Source organism: Leptonychotes weddellii, chromosome 11 (genome assembly GCF_054177405.1).
Source record: "Leptonychotes weddellii isolate Sample4059 chromosome 11, ASM5417740v2, whole genome shotgun sequence".
In the NCBI taxonomy this organism is placed as follows: domain Eukaryota; kingdom Metazoa; phylum Chordata; class Mammalia; order Carnivora; family Phocidae; genus Leptonychotes; species Leptonychotes weddellii.
The window spans coordinates 80,131,519-80,149,280 of record NC_138379.1 but is presented as its reverse complement, the minus strand read 5'-3'; the positions used below and the strand labels follow the sequence as shown (position 1 = coordinate 80,149,280).

Below are 17,762 nucleotides of genomic sequence, written 5' to 3'. Positions count from 1 at the left end.
TTGCTGTGGCCAATCTTAGCAGTCACAGGTGTTGGCCAGATGGACCTAATAACTACCCGTGGAGAGAGCGTCCAGGCTTAGGGACCAAGGGTGGGTTCATGCCCTACAGAACAGGACTGGCGAGACCAGCGGGATCTGTGGACGCAGATTCCTCCCGATGGGGGAATGGAGGAAGACACAGGTGCCTGAAATAACCACTTGCTTATTCAGTCAGCCAGGCAACACATATGTAGTGAGCGCCAGCTGTATTCTGTTCTAGGCAGTGGGGATTCAGCAAGGAGCAGCTAGAAATCCTCGCTGGCCGAGAGATGAAATTCTAGCACGTGACGTTCTTGGTTGTGGGGAGCTGAGGCTCTGCTCTAAGTTGGGGCGGTAACATTCCGATGAAAGTAAGATTCCAATTTCCCTGCCATCTTCTGAATGAAATCAGAAATACCAGCGACAATGTCTTGTGAATCTCCTAGCCCGGTCTGTAGTGGTTCCTTGTCTAGGAGGACAGGTCTCTGACAAGGATCCAGATTCCTAGGTAGCGCTGTAGAGCATTCTTCCAAAAGCCAAGGCCTCCTGCCTTCCCTTTGGTTCTTCAGGGCTTCCGTGTTGGAGGGGAGAGCACAGATTGCGCATTGTGGATGGGGGTCATTAGCACATGCAAATTTCCTCTCCCCGTGACCCGTGCAGCCTGGCTTCTTAAAGTCAATACTTATAAAATATTAAGCCAGATGAATCAGGGGAATAAAAGAAACTGATATTTTTATTCCACGTTAGAGAGCTTTGGGGCATCCTTTTCATGCCCTTCTTTTAGGCGTCAAGTATTGTATTAGCTAGTAACCCTTGGTTCAGCTTTTACATTTCAATGTGTTTGAGGCATGATTAGCATTTGTTAGAAACAGGGCTTCTGGATCTTTCTACCCCAAAGGCCTTTCATCTGAAGCCAGGGCTCTTCCCCCAAAATGGATTTTAAACACCACCCAGAGAGTTCATAGGAAGGTTCCAGCCCAGCTATTTCCCTCCCAAAGTAAGGGCGAGAACGGGTGGTGGGTTAGTGCTGTGGGCTACAGCCAGACAGGGACTGGATTTCAGTGACAGTGTTGGGGGAAGGAGATAGGAGGGAGACAGGGTCCCCGGATCAAGGAGGGACCATAGCTCTGTGAAGCCTACTTTGGGGCCTCTGTGTTATAAAGAACAAGAACATGGGTTTTAGAATCAGACTGGCCAGCTTTAAATCCTGGCTCTACTGTTTACTAGCTATGTGACTGTGGACAGGATCCTGACCCTTTTGCACTACAGTTTCTGCGTTGGTAAAATGAGGGTGATGGGGATGTCGCCTGCTGGGGTCATTCGGAGTGCAGCACGGGACAGTGGTGGTGCGGTGCCTAGCTTCGGGCGTGTAACTGGCATTCAGGAAGCGGCTGCTGTGGACTTCGCTGTTGGCTCTCACCCCCTCCTCTGAGCAGGCTTCCTTCCCCTCTTACCATCATCTGCCTCTCTGCTCTGTTCAAAGTTCAGCCATCCCTACGCAGCAACACCATTTACCAGCTCCTCCCAAGGGGCCCGTCTTAATGTGAGCACACCTCCCGGGGCATCCATCGTAACTGGACATTGCCTTTCTCTTTCCAGTTTTCTGGGCTCGATGCCTCTGACAGTGTTGAGCCTTTGGAAGTTGCCGTGGGCCACCCAAAGCCAGCTGCCGCTCAGTATCACAGGCTGTGTTTTCCCCAGGCTAGGGGTCCAGGGCTAATTTGCATTATTAACTTAAAACTATCTGAGTCAGGGGCGCCTGGGTGGCTCAGTTGGTTAAGCGACTGCTTTCGGCTCAGGTCATGATCCTGGAGTCCCTGGATGGAGTCCCGCATCGGGCTCCCTGCTCAGCGGGGAGCCTGCTTCTCCCTCTGACCCTCCCCCCTCTCATGTGCTCTCTCTCTCTCATTCTCTCTGTCTCAAATAAATAAATAAAATCTTAAAAAAAAAAAAAACTATCTGAGTCAGTCTGGAGCCCTGAACAGTGCCCCCAACCTCACACCTGTCACCCCTGGCCAGACACTCTGCTCCCAGGGGGCGAAAGAGACCCTAGCAGTGATGTTCTTGGTTGTGGGGAGCTGAGGCTCTGCTCTAAATTGGGGCGGTAACATTCCAACAATGGGCAGTAGTACCGACTTGCAGCAATAGGTGAGTTTCTAAAAGCTCTGTACAAATTGCGCTTTCATGAATCATGTTCGGGGTGGGAGTATCCGTCGAGGGGAACAATGACTATTTCAAGAATCCAAGATTGCAAAGTGTAAAGAAACTGAAGATGCTGGCGTCCCGAGTTCCACCTCCTCATCTGATGATTCAAAACGAGGCTGGGAGGTGGGAAGTACCAGCCGGGGGCATCATTAATAACAACCCTGGACACTGGAAAGTTACAAGTGCGGAAATCACCTCCTGCTGTACCTGGTTCACTTAGATGTTCATATTGTGGGTTTATGTAAAGCAAGGGTCACCCATAGGGCTTCCTCAAACCCAAGTCGGGTTCCCTTCACCTCCTTGCCCCTTCATCATCGCCCCAGGCTTCTTGATGTTTGACTCCCTCCATGCAGCTCCACCGATCTGAAATAAGAGGGCTAAACAAGACCCATGAGGTCATCCCCCTCCCGCCTGGCCCTTTCCTTCCCCCGCGTCTGTATCTTATGTCCACCTCAGCCTTTCTTGTGCAGGGAGGGTCCCGCAGGCCTTGCCCCCTCTCTCTTCCATAGATAGGCGTGTCTCCCGCGGCTGCCGAATTGGAGCTTAACGGAGTGCCCACCCCCTTATCATCCAAACACCCGGAGGCACCTGCTGCTGCCAGAGCCAGTTAGAAGTTTAATCTACTGCAGAGCTAGAAGCAGTCTAGCCCCCCGCCTCTGCCGTGGTTTGTCTCTGTGAGCCCAAGCGTGCTATCAGCTGTCCACAGTTTCCCCTGGAAACCCCAAGACATGCGGGTTATCGGCCCCACGTGGCCCCTGTGTGCTTGGACAGGGGCCCAGCGCGTGGTGTTCCCGCTGTGAGCTTGCTCCTCCTGCCTGAGCTCCCCGAGCTTCTCACAGGCTCCATGGGAGTGACCTCTGGTGATTGGGAGCCATCTCTAGTAAGAGAGGGCAAGCATCCCTCCATCAGTTCAATAGAACAAATCCAAGGCAGCACAAGGGGAAAAAGTGAGAAGCCACCAGAGAAAGTCACACGTATAGTGATGAGTCATTCAACAAACATTCCTTACTCCCCACTCTCTGAACTCCCCATGTCACGTGTGCAGAATATGGACTCAGAAACGCATTGAAGTGCAGTGCTTAGAAATCATCTGGTCTGACCTCATGGTTGGGGATCAGATGGGGAAACTGAGGCTCATAGTCTTTTCCAGGAGGCAGTTAAAACCCAAACATCCGAAGAGTGACGTGAAGTTCAGTAGTTCTGCCGTGTGGCTCAGACACGGGCAGAGGGCGGACGGAAATAGGTCTGAGGTGTAGCCAGGGGTCAGGTAAGGCCTTTGGGCGGGACCATGGAATGTTTGGTGGGCAGAGAGAAGGGAAGCGGGCACCCATGCAGATGGTATAGGAGCGTGAGCAAGGGCTCAGGGCAGGAAGCAACTGTGACAGATGGGTGTGGCTGGAGCAGAGTTTCTGTGGGGCAGTGGTGAGGGCCCGGCTTAGAGAGCAGTGTAGGATAGGGGTCAGGTTCTGGAGTTGGACACACCAGGATCCCAGTCCTGGCTCTACCAGCACCTCGGGCTTATCTTCTGTGCCTCAGATTCCTCATCTGTAAAATGAGAAGAATAACAGTTCTTACTTCAAGAGGTTATTTATTTATTTATTTATTTTTATTTTTATTTTTTTAAAGATTTTATTCATTTACTTGACAGAGAGAGAGGGAACACAAGCAGGGGGAGTGGGAGAGGGAGAAGCAGGCTTCCTGCTGAGCAGGGAGCCCGATGCGGGGCTCGATCCCAGGACCCTGGGATCATGACCTGAGCCGAAGGCAGACGCTTAACGACTGAGCCACCCAGGTGCCCCGAGGTTATTTTTTTAAAGATTTTATTTATTTTAGAGAATGAGAGAGGGAGCATGAGCAGGGGGAGAAGGAGAAGCAGAAGCAGAAGCAGGCTCCCCGATGAGCACGGAGCCCCGGGGCTCAGGCTTGATCCCAGGACCCCAGGACGCTGGAATCATGACCTGAGCCGAAGGCAGATGCTTAACAGACTGAGCCACCCATGCTCCCCTTCAAGAGGTTTCTTAAGGATTTTTTTTAAAGATATTTATTTATTTATTTATGAGACAGAGAGAGATCGAGATTGAGCACGAGCAATGGGGAGGGGCAGAGGGAGAAGCAGACTTTCCGCGGAGCAGGGAGCCCAATGCGGGACTCGATCCCAGCACCCTGGGATCACGACCTGAGCTGAAGGCAGGTACTTAACCGACTGAGCCACCCAGGAACCCTGGTTTTTTGAGGATTAAATGAGATGATGCCCTTGTAAGACTTGGAGCAGTGCCCGATATAGGGCGAACTCTTGATACATTTTACATTGCAGCAGTAGTAGAAGAGGAATTCATAGAGTAACTCCTCCCTGGTGCCTGGCACACGGGATGCCCCTGGTAGGTGCTGCTCTCATGGTGGTTTGGGACCGGGCTGAGGCCATGGGTGAGGGGGAGCCGATGACAGTTCTGCGTTCTCTGACCAGGGAGAGCCCCACCGTGGGGCATGACGACGCAGAGCCTGGCACTCTCGCCCTCACGCACCCCCCTCCTCGGCTCGGGGACCAGCAAGGCCCTCCCATTCGGCCCACTGTGCGCTCTCGGGCGGGGGTCGAGATGGAGCATGCTCCTGCAGGCTCTGGCACAGGTGTGGTTCTTCCAGGTGGATCGAGGCCGTTGTTTGCTTTGCGCTGGGACAGTCCGGGCTTCCCTTTGTGCTGAGTGTCCAGCACCACCAGACCCACAGAGAGAGACCTTGCCCTCCCGCCCCACTTGGCTTCAGCATCGCGACATGTTTTGATGGGAAGGACTCTGGGTTCTCCCAGCCCCCTCTGGTCCACCTCATTGTCAGCTCCCGATGGCCAGGCCCGTTCCCTGCATGGGCTCGGGGAGTCGCTGAGTAGCTCCCCGGAAGTGCCGTGCTGTAAGTGAAGAGGACCCTGCCCCACCCCAGGAGGCCACCCCTGCCCTAGAGGGCCTAGTGGTGCCCATGGTTAACCCCTCTGTATTATCTGCATCACAGCCAGACCCTTCCTCTCCCTGCGAAGACTCAGAGAAGGACTTGGGACCCAGGCTGGAGCCGGTATCTTGAGGGGAAGAAATCCTCCCCGCTTACAACACCACATCAGGGTCGTTTATTCCAGCAGCTTCTCTGCCCCTTGTCTTCCAATGCCTCGCTGGCTGGGAAACTTTGTTGCCATGGCAATGTCACTCATGTCTCCCCATTCTCTCTCTTTCCTGCTCCCTGGGAGGCAGAGGTAAAGTGTACCTCCCTCCCCTCCCGTCCCTCCCACAGACTGCTCAGGGCCCTCACGCAGATGGCCTGGGCCTCTCGAGTCTGGGTCCCCGAGGTTTCAGAGCTGAGGCCCTTCATAAGCAGTTTCCATTTGTCTTGAGCAGGGCATCCCTCCTAGGGAAAGAGAGAGCAATTCCCAGACCCCAGGAAATCCCCGGGCCATAGGGAATGGATCATTTTGCATCATTTCAATTCAGTTGAGCAAACATCTGTTGAGCAATTCTTTTTAGCCAGAGCTGAATTGATGTGACCTGAGCCCTCAAGGAATTCCTGGTCCAGTGTGGGAGATGGGAGATGGACACTCAGAACGGAAGGCACAGGTCCACAAACACGCAAGGCTAGATGTTTCTAGAATCCAGAACTTCCCAGATATTGGAAAAGTCATGTGGTACATACACCATACCTTAAGTAACATCTCCAGGTGGGGCCTGGGCCAGAACCCCATATTCAAATACATGCGTACCTATATTCAAATATTCACATACTATAAATAGCCTCACATCTGTCCATTTAGATCAGATTTGCTACCAAATGAGCTTGATGAAAACCATCCAACTTCAGAGCCTTTTGGATTTTTGGAATTGGGAATAAGGGATTTTAGCCTTCTATTAAGAATTTATTTTTAGGAGAAGCTTCTCTCTATTGAGGCCCAACATAATGAACCAGCTTGGGGCAGAAGCTGGCCAAGAATTCAGAGAACAGCAGCTCCAGTGCAGAGCTGACTCAGAGCCACAGTGTGATGTGCATATAAGGAGGAGGAGGTGTCTTCTTGCCTAGGGGCAAGATCTGAAGTGGGCACTGGAGGATCAGTAGGAGTTTGTCAAGCAGAAGGGCAAGAGAGGGCCTAGACCATGGTCGTGTGGGAGTGCTCATGGTGCTAATGGACTCCTTCTCAGAAAAGTGTTTTTATTCTCTTTAAAGATTTATTTATTTATTTGAGAGAGAAAAAGCACGTGCTCAGGAGCAGTGGGGAGGGCAGTGGGAAAGGAAGAGAATCTCAGGCAGACTCCCTGAGATCATGACCTGAGCCAAAACCAAGAGTCGGCCACTCACGTGACTGAGCCACCCAGGTGCCCCACAGAAAAGTGTTTTTAAATGAATAAAATAAAACAGATAGGATGACCAAGAAAACCAGCTATATGGAAATGCAGTTATAATATTTTTATAATGATATATTCTATAATATATATTTTATATTTTATAATGATATATTAAAAATGTGTTTCTTTATTAATGTACTAAATAGCCAAGCCTAGCAACATGTCCAACTGCTAGTCTAATTTTGAAATAATAATATAAATGATCTCTTAGGATAATCTGTAGCACTTCAGGGTGACAGGAAAACATTTGTGATGTTTGTTGGTGACAAAGTCAGAGGTACTGTTAAGATACTGTGGTTTATTGCCTATGTTCAAAATTGAAGGAAATGCCAGAGTTCAGTTAGGAGAAAAAATAGTGATGTCATTTCCGCCCCCCCCCCCCAAGGTGTTCATAGACCACTGACTTCCACCCCAGATCTGAGGCAGCAGGTTAAGAATCCCTGGTCTGGTCAGGGAGAACTACTTGGGAACAGGCTTGAGTAGGAAAATAGGAAGCATGCTCCAGGTAAGCTGGCGTGAAGTAGCCGAGAGCACAACGGGAGAAAGGTGTGGAAAGGTAGTATCTTGAGGAGATCACATACAATTGGATTTTACTTGCTCCTCAGAAGAAACTTTTCTTATGACAGTCTGTATTTTATAATGACATAGGAATACATGCTCATCATAGAAAGTGAAGGGGAAAAAAAAGGGGAAGGGAATCATACAGTGTCAGCAGTCCCCATGAACGTCCAGTTAAGCCCCGTGAACCACGGGAGGCTGCTTGGTACAGTGGTGAGCGTGTTGAGCTGGGGCCCAGGGATTGAGGGTGTGAATCCTGACTCTGACCTTCAGCCTTTTTGTCCTGTTTTCTCGTCCGTAAAAGGAAATAATAGTTCCTGTCTCACTGGGTCATTCTGAGAATTAAATAAGTCCATTTGTACAGAGCGCTAGAATGGGCCATAATTAGGACTCAGTAAGCACAGGCTTTTATAACATCTTCCCTTCATTCCTGAGCTCATACCTGGTTTTTGTATTTGCTTAGTTGTAGCCTTCCTATACCTCTACGTATAATTTTATATCCTTCTTCTTTCTCTTAATATTATTTCATAAGTATTTTTAATACTCTTATAAACTGTTTATAAGCATTTTAAATACCTAAACAATATTTCATGTGGGTATATGACTCACACTTTTAGGTAAATATTCCCTTATAATTGGACCCTTAGCTTATTTCCAATTTCCCACGGAAAATGTTGAGCAGGCTTCCGTGTGGTTCACCAGCTATTTATTGAGCACATAACTCTGAGTCGGGCCCCATGCTGGGTATGGAGAGCACAGAGGTAAATAAGACACTCTTTGTGCCCTGCAGCAGCACACACACACCTGTGTTTTAGGATTATAATTTGTCTCACAGTCTGGAGAATGGATGGGAAATGAAGAGTTCTGGAGACAGAGAAACCCCTGAAGAGGCAGGTGGAAAAAGGGGCTGACTTCGAACAGTCACAATGGGAGTAGAAAGGAGGGGACGGTGGGCAAGCAGGTCAAGGGGTCAGAACCCGGCCACTGATGGGTTATAGTGAGTGGATTCAGTGAGGGAAGCCAAGGAAAAGCCACAGGTGTCTTCCGCTGGGAGCTTGCGGAGCTGAGTGGGGTGAAGTGGAGTGGTTCAGGGCTTTGGTGCCCAGTGGATCTCTGAGTTCAAGCCCAGCTCTGGCATTTATTACCTGTGGTCTTGAACAAGTTCTGTCGATGTTCTAAGCCTCAGTTTCTCCATCTGTAAAGAGGGACAAATACTGCATCTTCTTCCTAGAAGCATGACGGCCCAATCAGATTAGGAGAAATATCCAGCACGTGTGGTGCAGTGGGCATAATGAGGCCGTGTGGCAGGTCAGGGCCATTCTAAGCACTCTGGGTGTATTAATTCATCTCCTCTTCGGAGATGGAGGCTGCCCGCCGTTACTTTGTCACTGGGAATGGTTCTGACACTGTACAGACGGGCCCCCCTCTGGTACCCAGGCTCTCTTGGGCAGCTGAGATCCGTGGTGTACATCTGTGGTTTGCGTGGTCAATGCTAGGATTTGGATCTGACGTTCTCCCCACTGCCTGTACCCCATGAGGGCGATCACGTGGCCATGTGGGCCAATGGTTAGGGCCCTACCCTGGGGGAAAGAACATCTAGATAGCAGGGGTGGCTTTGTAGCCGACTCAGCGAGGAACCTTGCACTGATCCCTCAACCTCAGTTTACTGACCTGAGAAATGGCTCAGCCTGACTCTTGACGTGAGTAGGAAGAAAAGGTGTCCAGAGGCAAGCTTTGAGTTTTGCAGGGAAGCATGCCTTACAGCGTGTCAGGGAAACTCAGTGCATATTCCAGGGGGCAACTCTTGGGTTCTGATATCACAGTGTGTGTCCTGAGAATTATCTCAAGTTCTGTCTGTCATCTCCTTCTTCTCCCGTCTTTCCTTTCTTGGTCGCTCGTGTTTTAAAATCTGAGATTCTCTCTTCTTCTGACCACATAGCCCACCCATCCATTCATTCGTTCAATGAATATGAACTGGGCAACTAGAATAACATGCACTGGCCACTGAGGAGGTGAGAAGTGGGGCTTTAGAGAGAAGGATGGCTTAGCTCCTGCCCTGACGGGGTTTGAAATCTAGTGGGAGCAGAAAGACATCTAAGCAACAAGCTGAAATAGGCACATTTACAAGTGTCTTAGTACAGAGGGACATACCGGGGGCCTCAGGAGCCCTGGGGAAGATTAATTCCACATAAAGGAGCCGGGGAAGGTGTAAGGAGGAGACATTCGAGGTGCTCTTTGACAGGAGAGTGTCCAGAGTAGAGGAAGGAAGGGCTCCTTCTCCACAGGGAAGCCCAAGACACTCAGGGAAGCAGGGGCAGTGTGCAGAGGTCTAGGTGAACAGGAGGGGCAGAGGGTGGTATTGAGACATGAGACCCCCTTCTTGCCTCTCACTCTCTTTTTTGTGCCTCTCATTTTCTTTTTCTTCTTATGTCTCTCCTACTCCTTTTTGGCTTTAGCTGAGTCTGATTTCTCCTCTCTTGTCTGTATCATCCTCACCACCCTCCTCCCTCTGCTTGTCTGCCTTTCTTCTTCCCCTTCCTCTTTATATTTGATAGACTAACAGATTGCACGGCGGGTGACTGTTCCGTGAGCGGGGCCTTCAGCCCCTGTGGCAGCCATGCCTAGCCGTACCTCCCAACACCCACACTGCAGGCCTGGCGGGATGGCGTCTGCAGGTTTCTGCCATTAGCCTCTGTCCTTCGGTGACAGCCAAGAAAATTTATACACCCTGTTGGCTGTGGCCGTATGTTGTCATAACCTGGGTCATTTCCTCATTTAATACCGTCCATAAACTCCAATAAAGCTGTCCTGGAGTCCCATAGTCCAGAAAAGGAGAGGCACTGGGTTTGGAAGCGTGTGAAGGGGAAGGGAGTGAGGAGGGCGGGGTGGAAGGTGAGGATCCAGCAGGTGAAGGTTAGACTTGAGCCTGAAACCCAGGCAGGGCACCCAGCCTACATCCCACCTGATGAGTGCCTTTTTTCCTTTCCTGCTGCCCACCCTTGGTCCTGTTGCTGACTGCAGTGTGTCAGATCCTCCCCAAGGGGGTGGTCGCTGTCCTGGGACCCTCCTCCAGCCCGGCCTCCAGCTCCATCATCAGCAACATCTGTGGGGAGAAGGAGGTGAGTGCTCTACCAGGTTGGGGGACCATCTGCGGGCTGGCAACCCGTGCCCCGGGCCCAAAAATATCACGGATTCTCGAGGTCTGGAAGAGCCTCTTTGGGCCTGGTTGGTGTTACCAATAACAACAACATCACAACATTGAAAAGAAGTGGTCCTTTGTTGGGCATTTATTTTTCCCAGGTGGCTTGGGTGGAGGAGACACAGAGGAGAGGTGTCACAACAGGATTTTCAAACTGAGCTCCTCTGGGTCTTTGAGTCCCCAGGGGGCCCCTTGTTAGAGGTGGGTAGAGGGAGAGGCTGTGGTAGGTAGTAGTCCGGGAGGCACCGAGAGGGCGGGAGTCTGAGCTCCCCAGGAGCTGCTTCGTGACTATCCGTTTAGATATCGGGATTCTGGCGAAGAATGCCTTTGGGAGGAGGCACTTCTACATTTTATTGCTAAAATAAAGTTGGAAACCTCTGTCTTATAAATTCTCTAGAAAAAAGTTTTCTTTCATGTTTTACCCCATTCACCAATTCCAGTATTTACTTCTTCAGTCAGTGAATTCTTCCTCAGGTGTCACCTGGACTTGGAGCCTCTCTAGTTTCAGTGTTGAGTTCATTTCCTTTGGCTCCAGCTCCATGGGGGATAAAGATAGTCGGGGATGAGTTTCTGAGTAATAGCCTGCTCCCTGTTCCATCAGCTCTCTCCTTCCTCTTCCCCTGGAGAAAACAGAGTCAAAAGTTTGTTTTTGCTTAGCTCATTGCTGGAATCCTTCCTAGCTTCTCCTAGAATCTGTCTGCCCCTTCACAAAAATCCCTGGGAAACGGTGGCAAATATCCGCTCAGCCTCTCTCTGGCCTCAAGGGCCTTCTAGCCGGGTTCTTGAGAACAGATGGGGCTTGGTGGGAGGGGACGCAAGGTCAGGAGCCAGGGAAGGGGCAGGCCAGAAGGACAGAGGAAGGAAGGATCAATCTTGCACCTCCTGGGGCCTGGAGGCTCAGCCTTCCAGACACGTTAGCTTTGGGAGGATCTGATTCTAGACATAGGAGAAAACCCACTGTAGGACAGACACCTCCTCAGCAAGCTGTCTCTACCGCACGCCCTCTGGAACCTACCCCCTTGATTCCACCACTTCTTTTTATGATCAGTAGGCTCGGCGAGTCCCTGTCGCTTGGGGCAAAATAGTTATTATCTTCCCTATTTCATGAACCCACTCTCAGCATCATGACCTGCACTTTAAAGTGTTGGGCTGCCCTACCCCAGTCCTGTGGTTGGTTTTGCTGCCCCAGGGCTGGGCCACTGCCCTGTAGACTAAGCCCCCTGAGCCTTTTTGCCCCGGGCCAGGTCTCTGTTGAGAGCTCCCCATCCCTACACCCTCAGATGTCCTGAAAGATGACTCTTGACCCATCCCAGGCCAAAAAAGGAGCTTCTGCCCCTACTGTATCCTCTCCATCCACCCATATCTCAGAGGCCCTGGCCCCACAAAGTTAGAGCTGATGTTTAATTTAAATCTTTCTTGCCATGCTCCAAGTAGCAGCTCAGATCTGTGGCAGGCTGTTATTCCAGCACCAGTCACTGGACTGGGATCTTCACCAAGTGAGGTTGCCAAGACTTCAGCTACCCATTTCCTCTTTTCTCCTCCCTCCCTGCCTCCCATCACACTGCCTCACTGTTCCTTACGGTTACCCTTCCAACCCCCACTCCAGAATGGCCTCCTTGTGGGCTTCAGTGACACGTTTCCCTTAACCCTGTTTGGCATTTCAGGCCAGAGGCAGAGACCCTGATTTACAACCATCTCCCCTACGCTGCCACTTTGGCCTCTGTGCCAGTGACCAGCCAGCCAGGTCGTGCTGCCCTGGGAACGGCCAGCCGTTTACCCCTCCTTTGTCTAGTCATGTCCCTTCCAGAGCAACCTCTCCTCTCCGTTCAGATTATGCATTTCTTTTCATATTATATGAGGCTGAACTGGCTCACACTGATTCCCCTCCACTCCAGGGAAAAGGAATGGAGTTCTCACCAAGGAGTTCATTCCTTTAAATGCCGCTAACAGCTCTTTGGCCTGTGGCTGGCTGCGTTCTGCCTCACCTCTCCTTCCCCACACACCTCCACAGTGACTTGCTGGGATGCATTTGCAATTGCAAATCAATTATGGATTGATCTTTGTCCTAGAGAAAACCAGCAGGATTCGCCTGGGCCATCCCTGCCTGGGCCCATCAGAGCAGCTCGCTGATTCTCCAGCAGCCTTCAGGATGGCAGGCTGTGCTGGAAACTTCCCGCCAACTCCACTTCCTGGAGGGGTCCCTCATCCCTCACACCCCTGCAAGGACAGCCTCAAGAGCTTTTCCAGGAGACCCTAGATTTGGGGAGAAGGGGGGAAGGAAAGGTGAGACGGCATTGCTGGAACACTTGTAACATTTTAGGTCCTGAGCTATAATGCCCTTCGTATGCAGGCTCTCATTTCATCCTCCCAAAGAGCCACAAACCACCCATTAGCATATCCGTCCTAAGGAAGCATAGACAGGTTCAGCAGTTGGCCCCAAATCATACAGCAGAGCCTAGATGCAAACCCAAGTCTATGACCTGTAAAACCCATTTGTCCTTCATTTTCCTGAGTATCTTTCCTGATCCATCTCTAGGGTCTGTGGCTTGAAGGGTATTTCTACAGGTCCATTCTGTTGGGGGTAAGTTAGCTGGAACCCTGTAGGCTGGATGGCCACACAAGGAGGGCCTGGGTCAGAGATGCTCAAATGTGTAAGCCAGCCAGCCTGGCCACCCTGCCCCCCTGTCCCTGCCTGGCCTTGGCCTCCATCTTGCCCCTTTGTGACCTGTTTTTCCTTTCAAGGTGCATTGGTTATTCTTTTTAGACAGATTGTATGGAGTGCAAAATACAAGCTGGGAAGAAAGACCCTTTATGACACTCCTCAGATCAACCTCCCTCTTCTGAGTCTTCTCTCATAACTCACTAGGCTCTCTCCAGGTCTGCATTTTTCAGTCTCTCTGTGGTTCAAGGGCTAATCCTAGCTGGATTCAGGAATTTTCTCCCTAGTTTCTGCTAAATCTTTCCCTTCCCTTCCCTCAGTCTCAAAGGAGCTCCAGTCTCTGGCTGAGCTCTCCCAGAATCTTAACAGGACAAGGTAGCAGAATCCTACAGACACCATTCAGCATCCTCCCAGACTCTGGGCCAGCCCCAGCCAAGACAATTTCTGCAGTCATTTCTAAATAACCCATTCTAGGGGCGCCTGGGTGGCTCAGTAGTTAAGCGTCTGCCTTCGGCTCAGGTCATGATCCCAGGGTCCTGGGATCGAGCCCCGCATGGGGCTCCTTGCTCCGCGGGAAGCCTGCTTCTCCCTCTCCTACTCCCCCTGCTTGTGTTCCCTCTCTCACTGTGTCTCTCTCTGTCAAATAAGTAAATAAAATCTTTAAAAAATAAATAAATAAATAAATAACCCACTCTAGGAGCCAGTGAACTCACCACCAGGAAGTTCTTCCTGCTCTCTACCCTCAATCTTACTTGCTTTAACGTCATTCAAAACCCATGCTCGCTGTGACTTGGCCCTCCCGTAGCACGCTGGTCCTAAGGGAGGACATGAGTTGAGGTTTCCTGAGTCCATCTCCGGTAGAAGCACCAAGTAGCTCTCCTGGCTCTGGGTACCAGGGATGAGGGTGACAAAATAAAATCAAGGTGGATGGCAGCTTATTATGCTTTAACTTTCCTATTACCTACCCAATAGCTTAAGCTACCAATACAGCAGCATCTGGGCCTGTTAATATCTCTTCCCTGGAGAAGAGAGGCAGGAGGTGGGGACAATGCCTCCTGGAAATGTCAGTAATAGATACAGAGGGAAGCTGACACTGTCCTAATGAAGCCAGATCACGTTTTTATTTACCTGGCTCCACTTGGAGGCTCTCTGGACGGCTTCTCAGCCTGCGGTGCTCCCCGCTCCGTGTGCATGTCTGCGGAGGAACCCATCCCAGGCTGTCACACAGGAAGTTTGCTGGGAGCTGGTTTGTACACACTTGTCGACCAGGCTGGGCTGATGGGGCTCCTTTCTTAGTCCCCAGGGCAGTGTTTTTCTCTTTTTACCGCCTCTGCTCTGATATATTAACTACCAATAAAATATCATAAGGATTATGGCTTCGAGAGCCTTTTGTCTGGCTGCCTAGCAGTGGGCAGTTGCTCTGAGATAAAGACCATGATTTTGCCCCCTTGGGGCCACAGACCCCAGCACCAAGGTCCAGAGCACATTTATACAGGTCTCTGGCCAGAGGGTTCTCATCCTGGGTGTTCCTATTTTAAGCATCGTCCAGGACGTCATCTTGTCTTCCTCTTGGGGCGTGGCTGTCCTGAGTCCCGCAAGCTCCATCTCCATGGGAGTGTGGCAAAGGTCTTACCTAGAAGAACCCGCCGTCCACAGCCTCGCCTTCCTCGTGCCTGCTCTCCTTTGCATTCATTCTGGATCCTCCCTGCTGCCTGTTTTTGCTCCTCCTCCCAGGTCCCTCATTTCAAAGTGGCCCCCGAGGAGTTTATCAAGTTCCAGTTCCAGCGATTCACAACCCTGAACCTCCACCCCAGCAACACAGACATCAGCGTGGCTGTCGCTGGGATCCTGAACTTCTTCAACTGTACCACCGCCTGCCTCATCTGTGCCAAAGCAGAATGTAAGCTTTCCCCCGCCGCTCCGCCCCAGGCGTCCCCACTTGTTTGTGGATTTCACCCTGGCGGCTTTGGCCTTGGCCGCGGATCCACCAGGAAGGGGAGGGCTCCCTCAGATGGCGGGGGTGATGATCAGCCACTTCAGGCATTCCCACGTGTCCTTGGCTGTTTGCCTGTGTGTGTGTGCGTGTGAGAGAGAGAGAGAGAGAGAGAGAAAGAGAGAGCGCGCGTGCAAGCAGTCCAGAAACACCCTTTCCCAGGCATGGGTGGAACAGAGAGAACTGGGTTACAGGGAGACTGGCCAACCTCTCAGCCTTTTTGCATCTGCAAACTCAATTCCCACATTTTCAGCCTCATTGTGAAGGAGCTACAAAAAGAGAGAGAGAGGGAAAATATAAAATTGGATGCATTTCGTATTTGATGGGCTGAAGAGCTTCTTCCCCTGGAGAGCGGGTTTTGCTGATGGAACAAGGTCCAAGGGCAATGCCTGATAAAGCATTTTTTTGCAAATGCAGGTTTTAGAAATACAGTTTATCTGACTCTCAGACAATTTGTAACGTAAATTTAGTGTTTATGAGATTCAGCTAATTTGAGCCAGCACTTTCTAGCAAATCTGTGCATCTGCATGCTCCCAGTGACAGCTGTGCTCCCACATGTGGTCAGGCAGGTGTTGGGCACTGCCTGCCTCTGGGGCCCTGTACCCGAGCCCCATACATCTGTATCCTGTGCAGCTCGCCTGCAGGTCCGGGTGGGCTGGCCGACGAACGTCCTCCCCGTCAGGGCTCCTGTTTATATGGGTTCTTAGAACTGCTCTCCCCACTTAAGTCCTTTTTCCACCCTGGAATCGCTCCAGCATCTGTAAACAACAGCCCCCTCCCAGTCAAGGGTCAAAACCACCTTCTTTACGAGGCATTTGCACCCAACTGCCTCCCTGTGATATGCATTCAATTCCCTTATTTGCATAAACACAGATTTAAGATTTACTCGGTGCTACCCAAGAAAAAGAGTAACTGAGCGCCAACTATGTGTACTTTTTATATAGCTTATTTAATTATCACAATGACCCAGTGGGTTCGGAGGTGTTGGAGTTCCCCATGTCAAAGTTGACTCAAACTCAAAATCAGTGCAGACACGGAACATTTCCATCATCAGAGAGAGTTCTACTGGACGGCACTGCTTTAGATGTTAAGTGTTTTGTGGCTGAAATAAAAAATAAAAAGGAGAAATGTTTGGATAAACACTTCACTCTGTTTCACCCTCACAGAGATCCACATCACACATTACCATGGATACGCTGAGTTGTCCTCTGGCCAAAACAACTGTTTACCTCGTCTCTTCCAAATAGGATGGACCATAAGTCCCAAAAGGATACTGATTGAAAAGGCCACGGGATGCTAGTATTTGATACAACGTTGTTGGGGAACATGGCATTCCACCAGGTAGCCCTCCTCCTGTGGCATCTTCCAACCACTGTATGGTGGAACCAAACCAAGGATTCTCTCCCTGGAAATTTCGGCCACCTGCCCATTCAGGCAGGACTCAACTGGTGGGCCCCATGTGTACAGCAGGAATGTTAAGAGACAGAGGACAGGCCATAACTCTCTCCTGGCAAAGATTCTCCTGCTGCCTTCCTCCTGCGGGGTCCAGTGTCTCACCAACCTGATGGGAAGTTCCTTCTTGTGTCAAGCCACAGTCCCTCTTGCTCGTAGGGTGAGCCCTGCTCTCTCCGCTTCAGCTCTTCCTGTTTGCTGAGCATCTACTGCGCACTGAGGTCTCTGCCTCCTAGGCCAGGGCTCTTTCCCTTAGAATCATGACCTTCCTTGACATTCATATAATTCCTTGCAGATGGCAAAGCACTTTCGCATACATTTTCCCATTTTATCTCCCTCCTCCCTAGTCATTCTAGAGCCAAGAAAACAGAGTCTTGGAGATGTTAAGGGCCTTGCTTGAGGTCACACAGCTGGTACATGGCAAACCAAGACTCTAATTCAGGTCCTTTGACTTGGGATTTCTTCCTCCATGAGCGCTCCTACCCTCTGGTCCGCACAGACAACCCCAGAACAGCGGCTCAGGGCAGGCTCTGCCTGGCAGGTCCGGTGCCCTTCGAAGGGCAGAGATCTCTCTAGAACAGTGTGTCCCCTTGCTCCCTCGAGAAGGGTGCAGGATGGGTGAGCACAGACATGGTCCTGAAGAGGATGAGCCTGCCTGAGAAGCCAGAGGGACCAGGCCACAGCCCAGGCAGGACTCATCAACCACACAGTACTGCCTCTTCTTGAAGAACTCATCCACTGAGGCTGCCAAGTGACTCCAGCCCCAAATACCGGGGCCCAGGGAAGGAAGGTAGGGCAGAGCAGGAGAAGTTCAAGGGCAAAGAGGATTAAAATCTAATCAAAGGATGAAGAAATCAGGGACTGAAGGGAAATGCAGCTCAGAGCTGGGGAGGAGACACTCTTCCATCTTCCTTATTAATACAGTGCCAAGAGACGCTGCATGTTGAATTAGAAACAAGCATCTAATTCTATTTACCAGCCGTCAAAATTAGGCATAACAGAGACCATTCCACAGGGAATCACACCACTTTTTTCCTTTCTTTCCAAAAGGAGAGTTTTAATAAGCAGGTTTTGGACCAAGGAGAGTTGTATTGTGGTTTTTTTTGTTTTTTTTTTAATTTTTTTTTATTCTTATGTTAATCCCCATACATTACATCATTAGTTTTAGATGAAGTGTTCCATGATTCATTGTTTGTGCATAACACCCAGTGCTCCATGCAGAATGTGCCCTCCTCAATACCCACCACCAGGCTAACCCATCCTCCCACCCCCCTCCCCTCTAGAACCCTCAGTTTGTTTTTCAGA

The 17,762-nt window shown here is 50.6% G+C and overlaps 1 protein-coding gene and 1 long non-coding RNA gene across 11 annotated transcripts in view; one reads left to right on the top strand and one right to left on the bottom strand.

Annotated features, from left to right (window-relative positions):
* The window catches only part of LOC145716300 (uncharacterized), a 283,741-nt gene that overhangs the window by 74,305 nt on the left and 191,674 nt on the right, over window positions 1-17,762 (bottom strand). The window lies entirely within an intron of this gene.
* GRIK4 (glutamate ionotropic receptor kainate type subunit 4) overlaps window positions 1-17,762 on the top strand; it is a 411,473-nt gene that overhangs the window by 242,619 nt on the left and 151,092 nt on the right. For all 10 annotated transcript variants that reach the window (XR_014138890.1, XR_014138891.1, XM_081799270.1 and 7 more), the window contains 2 exons: window positions 10,176-10,273; window positions 14,747-14,912. Coding sequence is in view for 8 of the 10 variants with exons in the window: in XM_081799270.1 (XP_081655396.1) it covers window positions 10,176-10,273; window positions 14,747-14,912 (264 nt within the window). In the remaining 2 variants the exon portion in view is untranslated. The remainder of the gene's footprint in view (window positions 1-10,175; window positions 10,274-14,746; window positions 14,913-17,762) is intronic.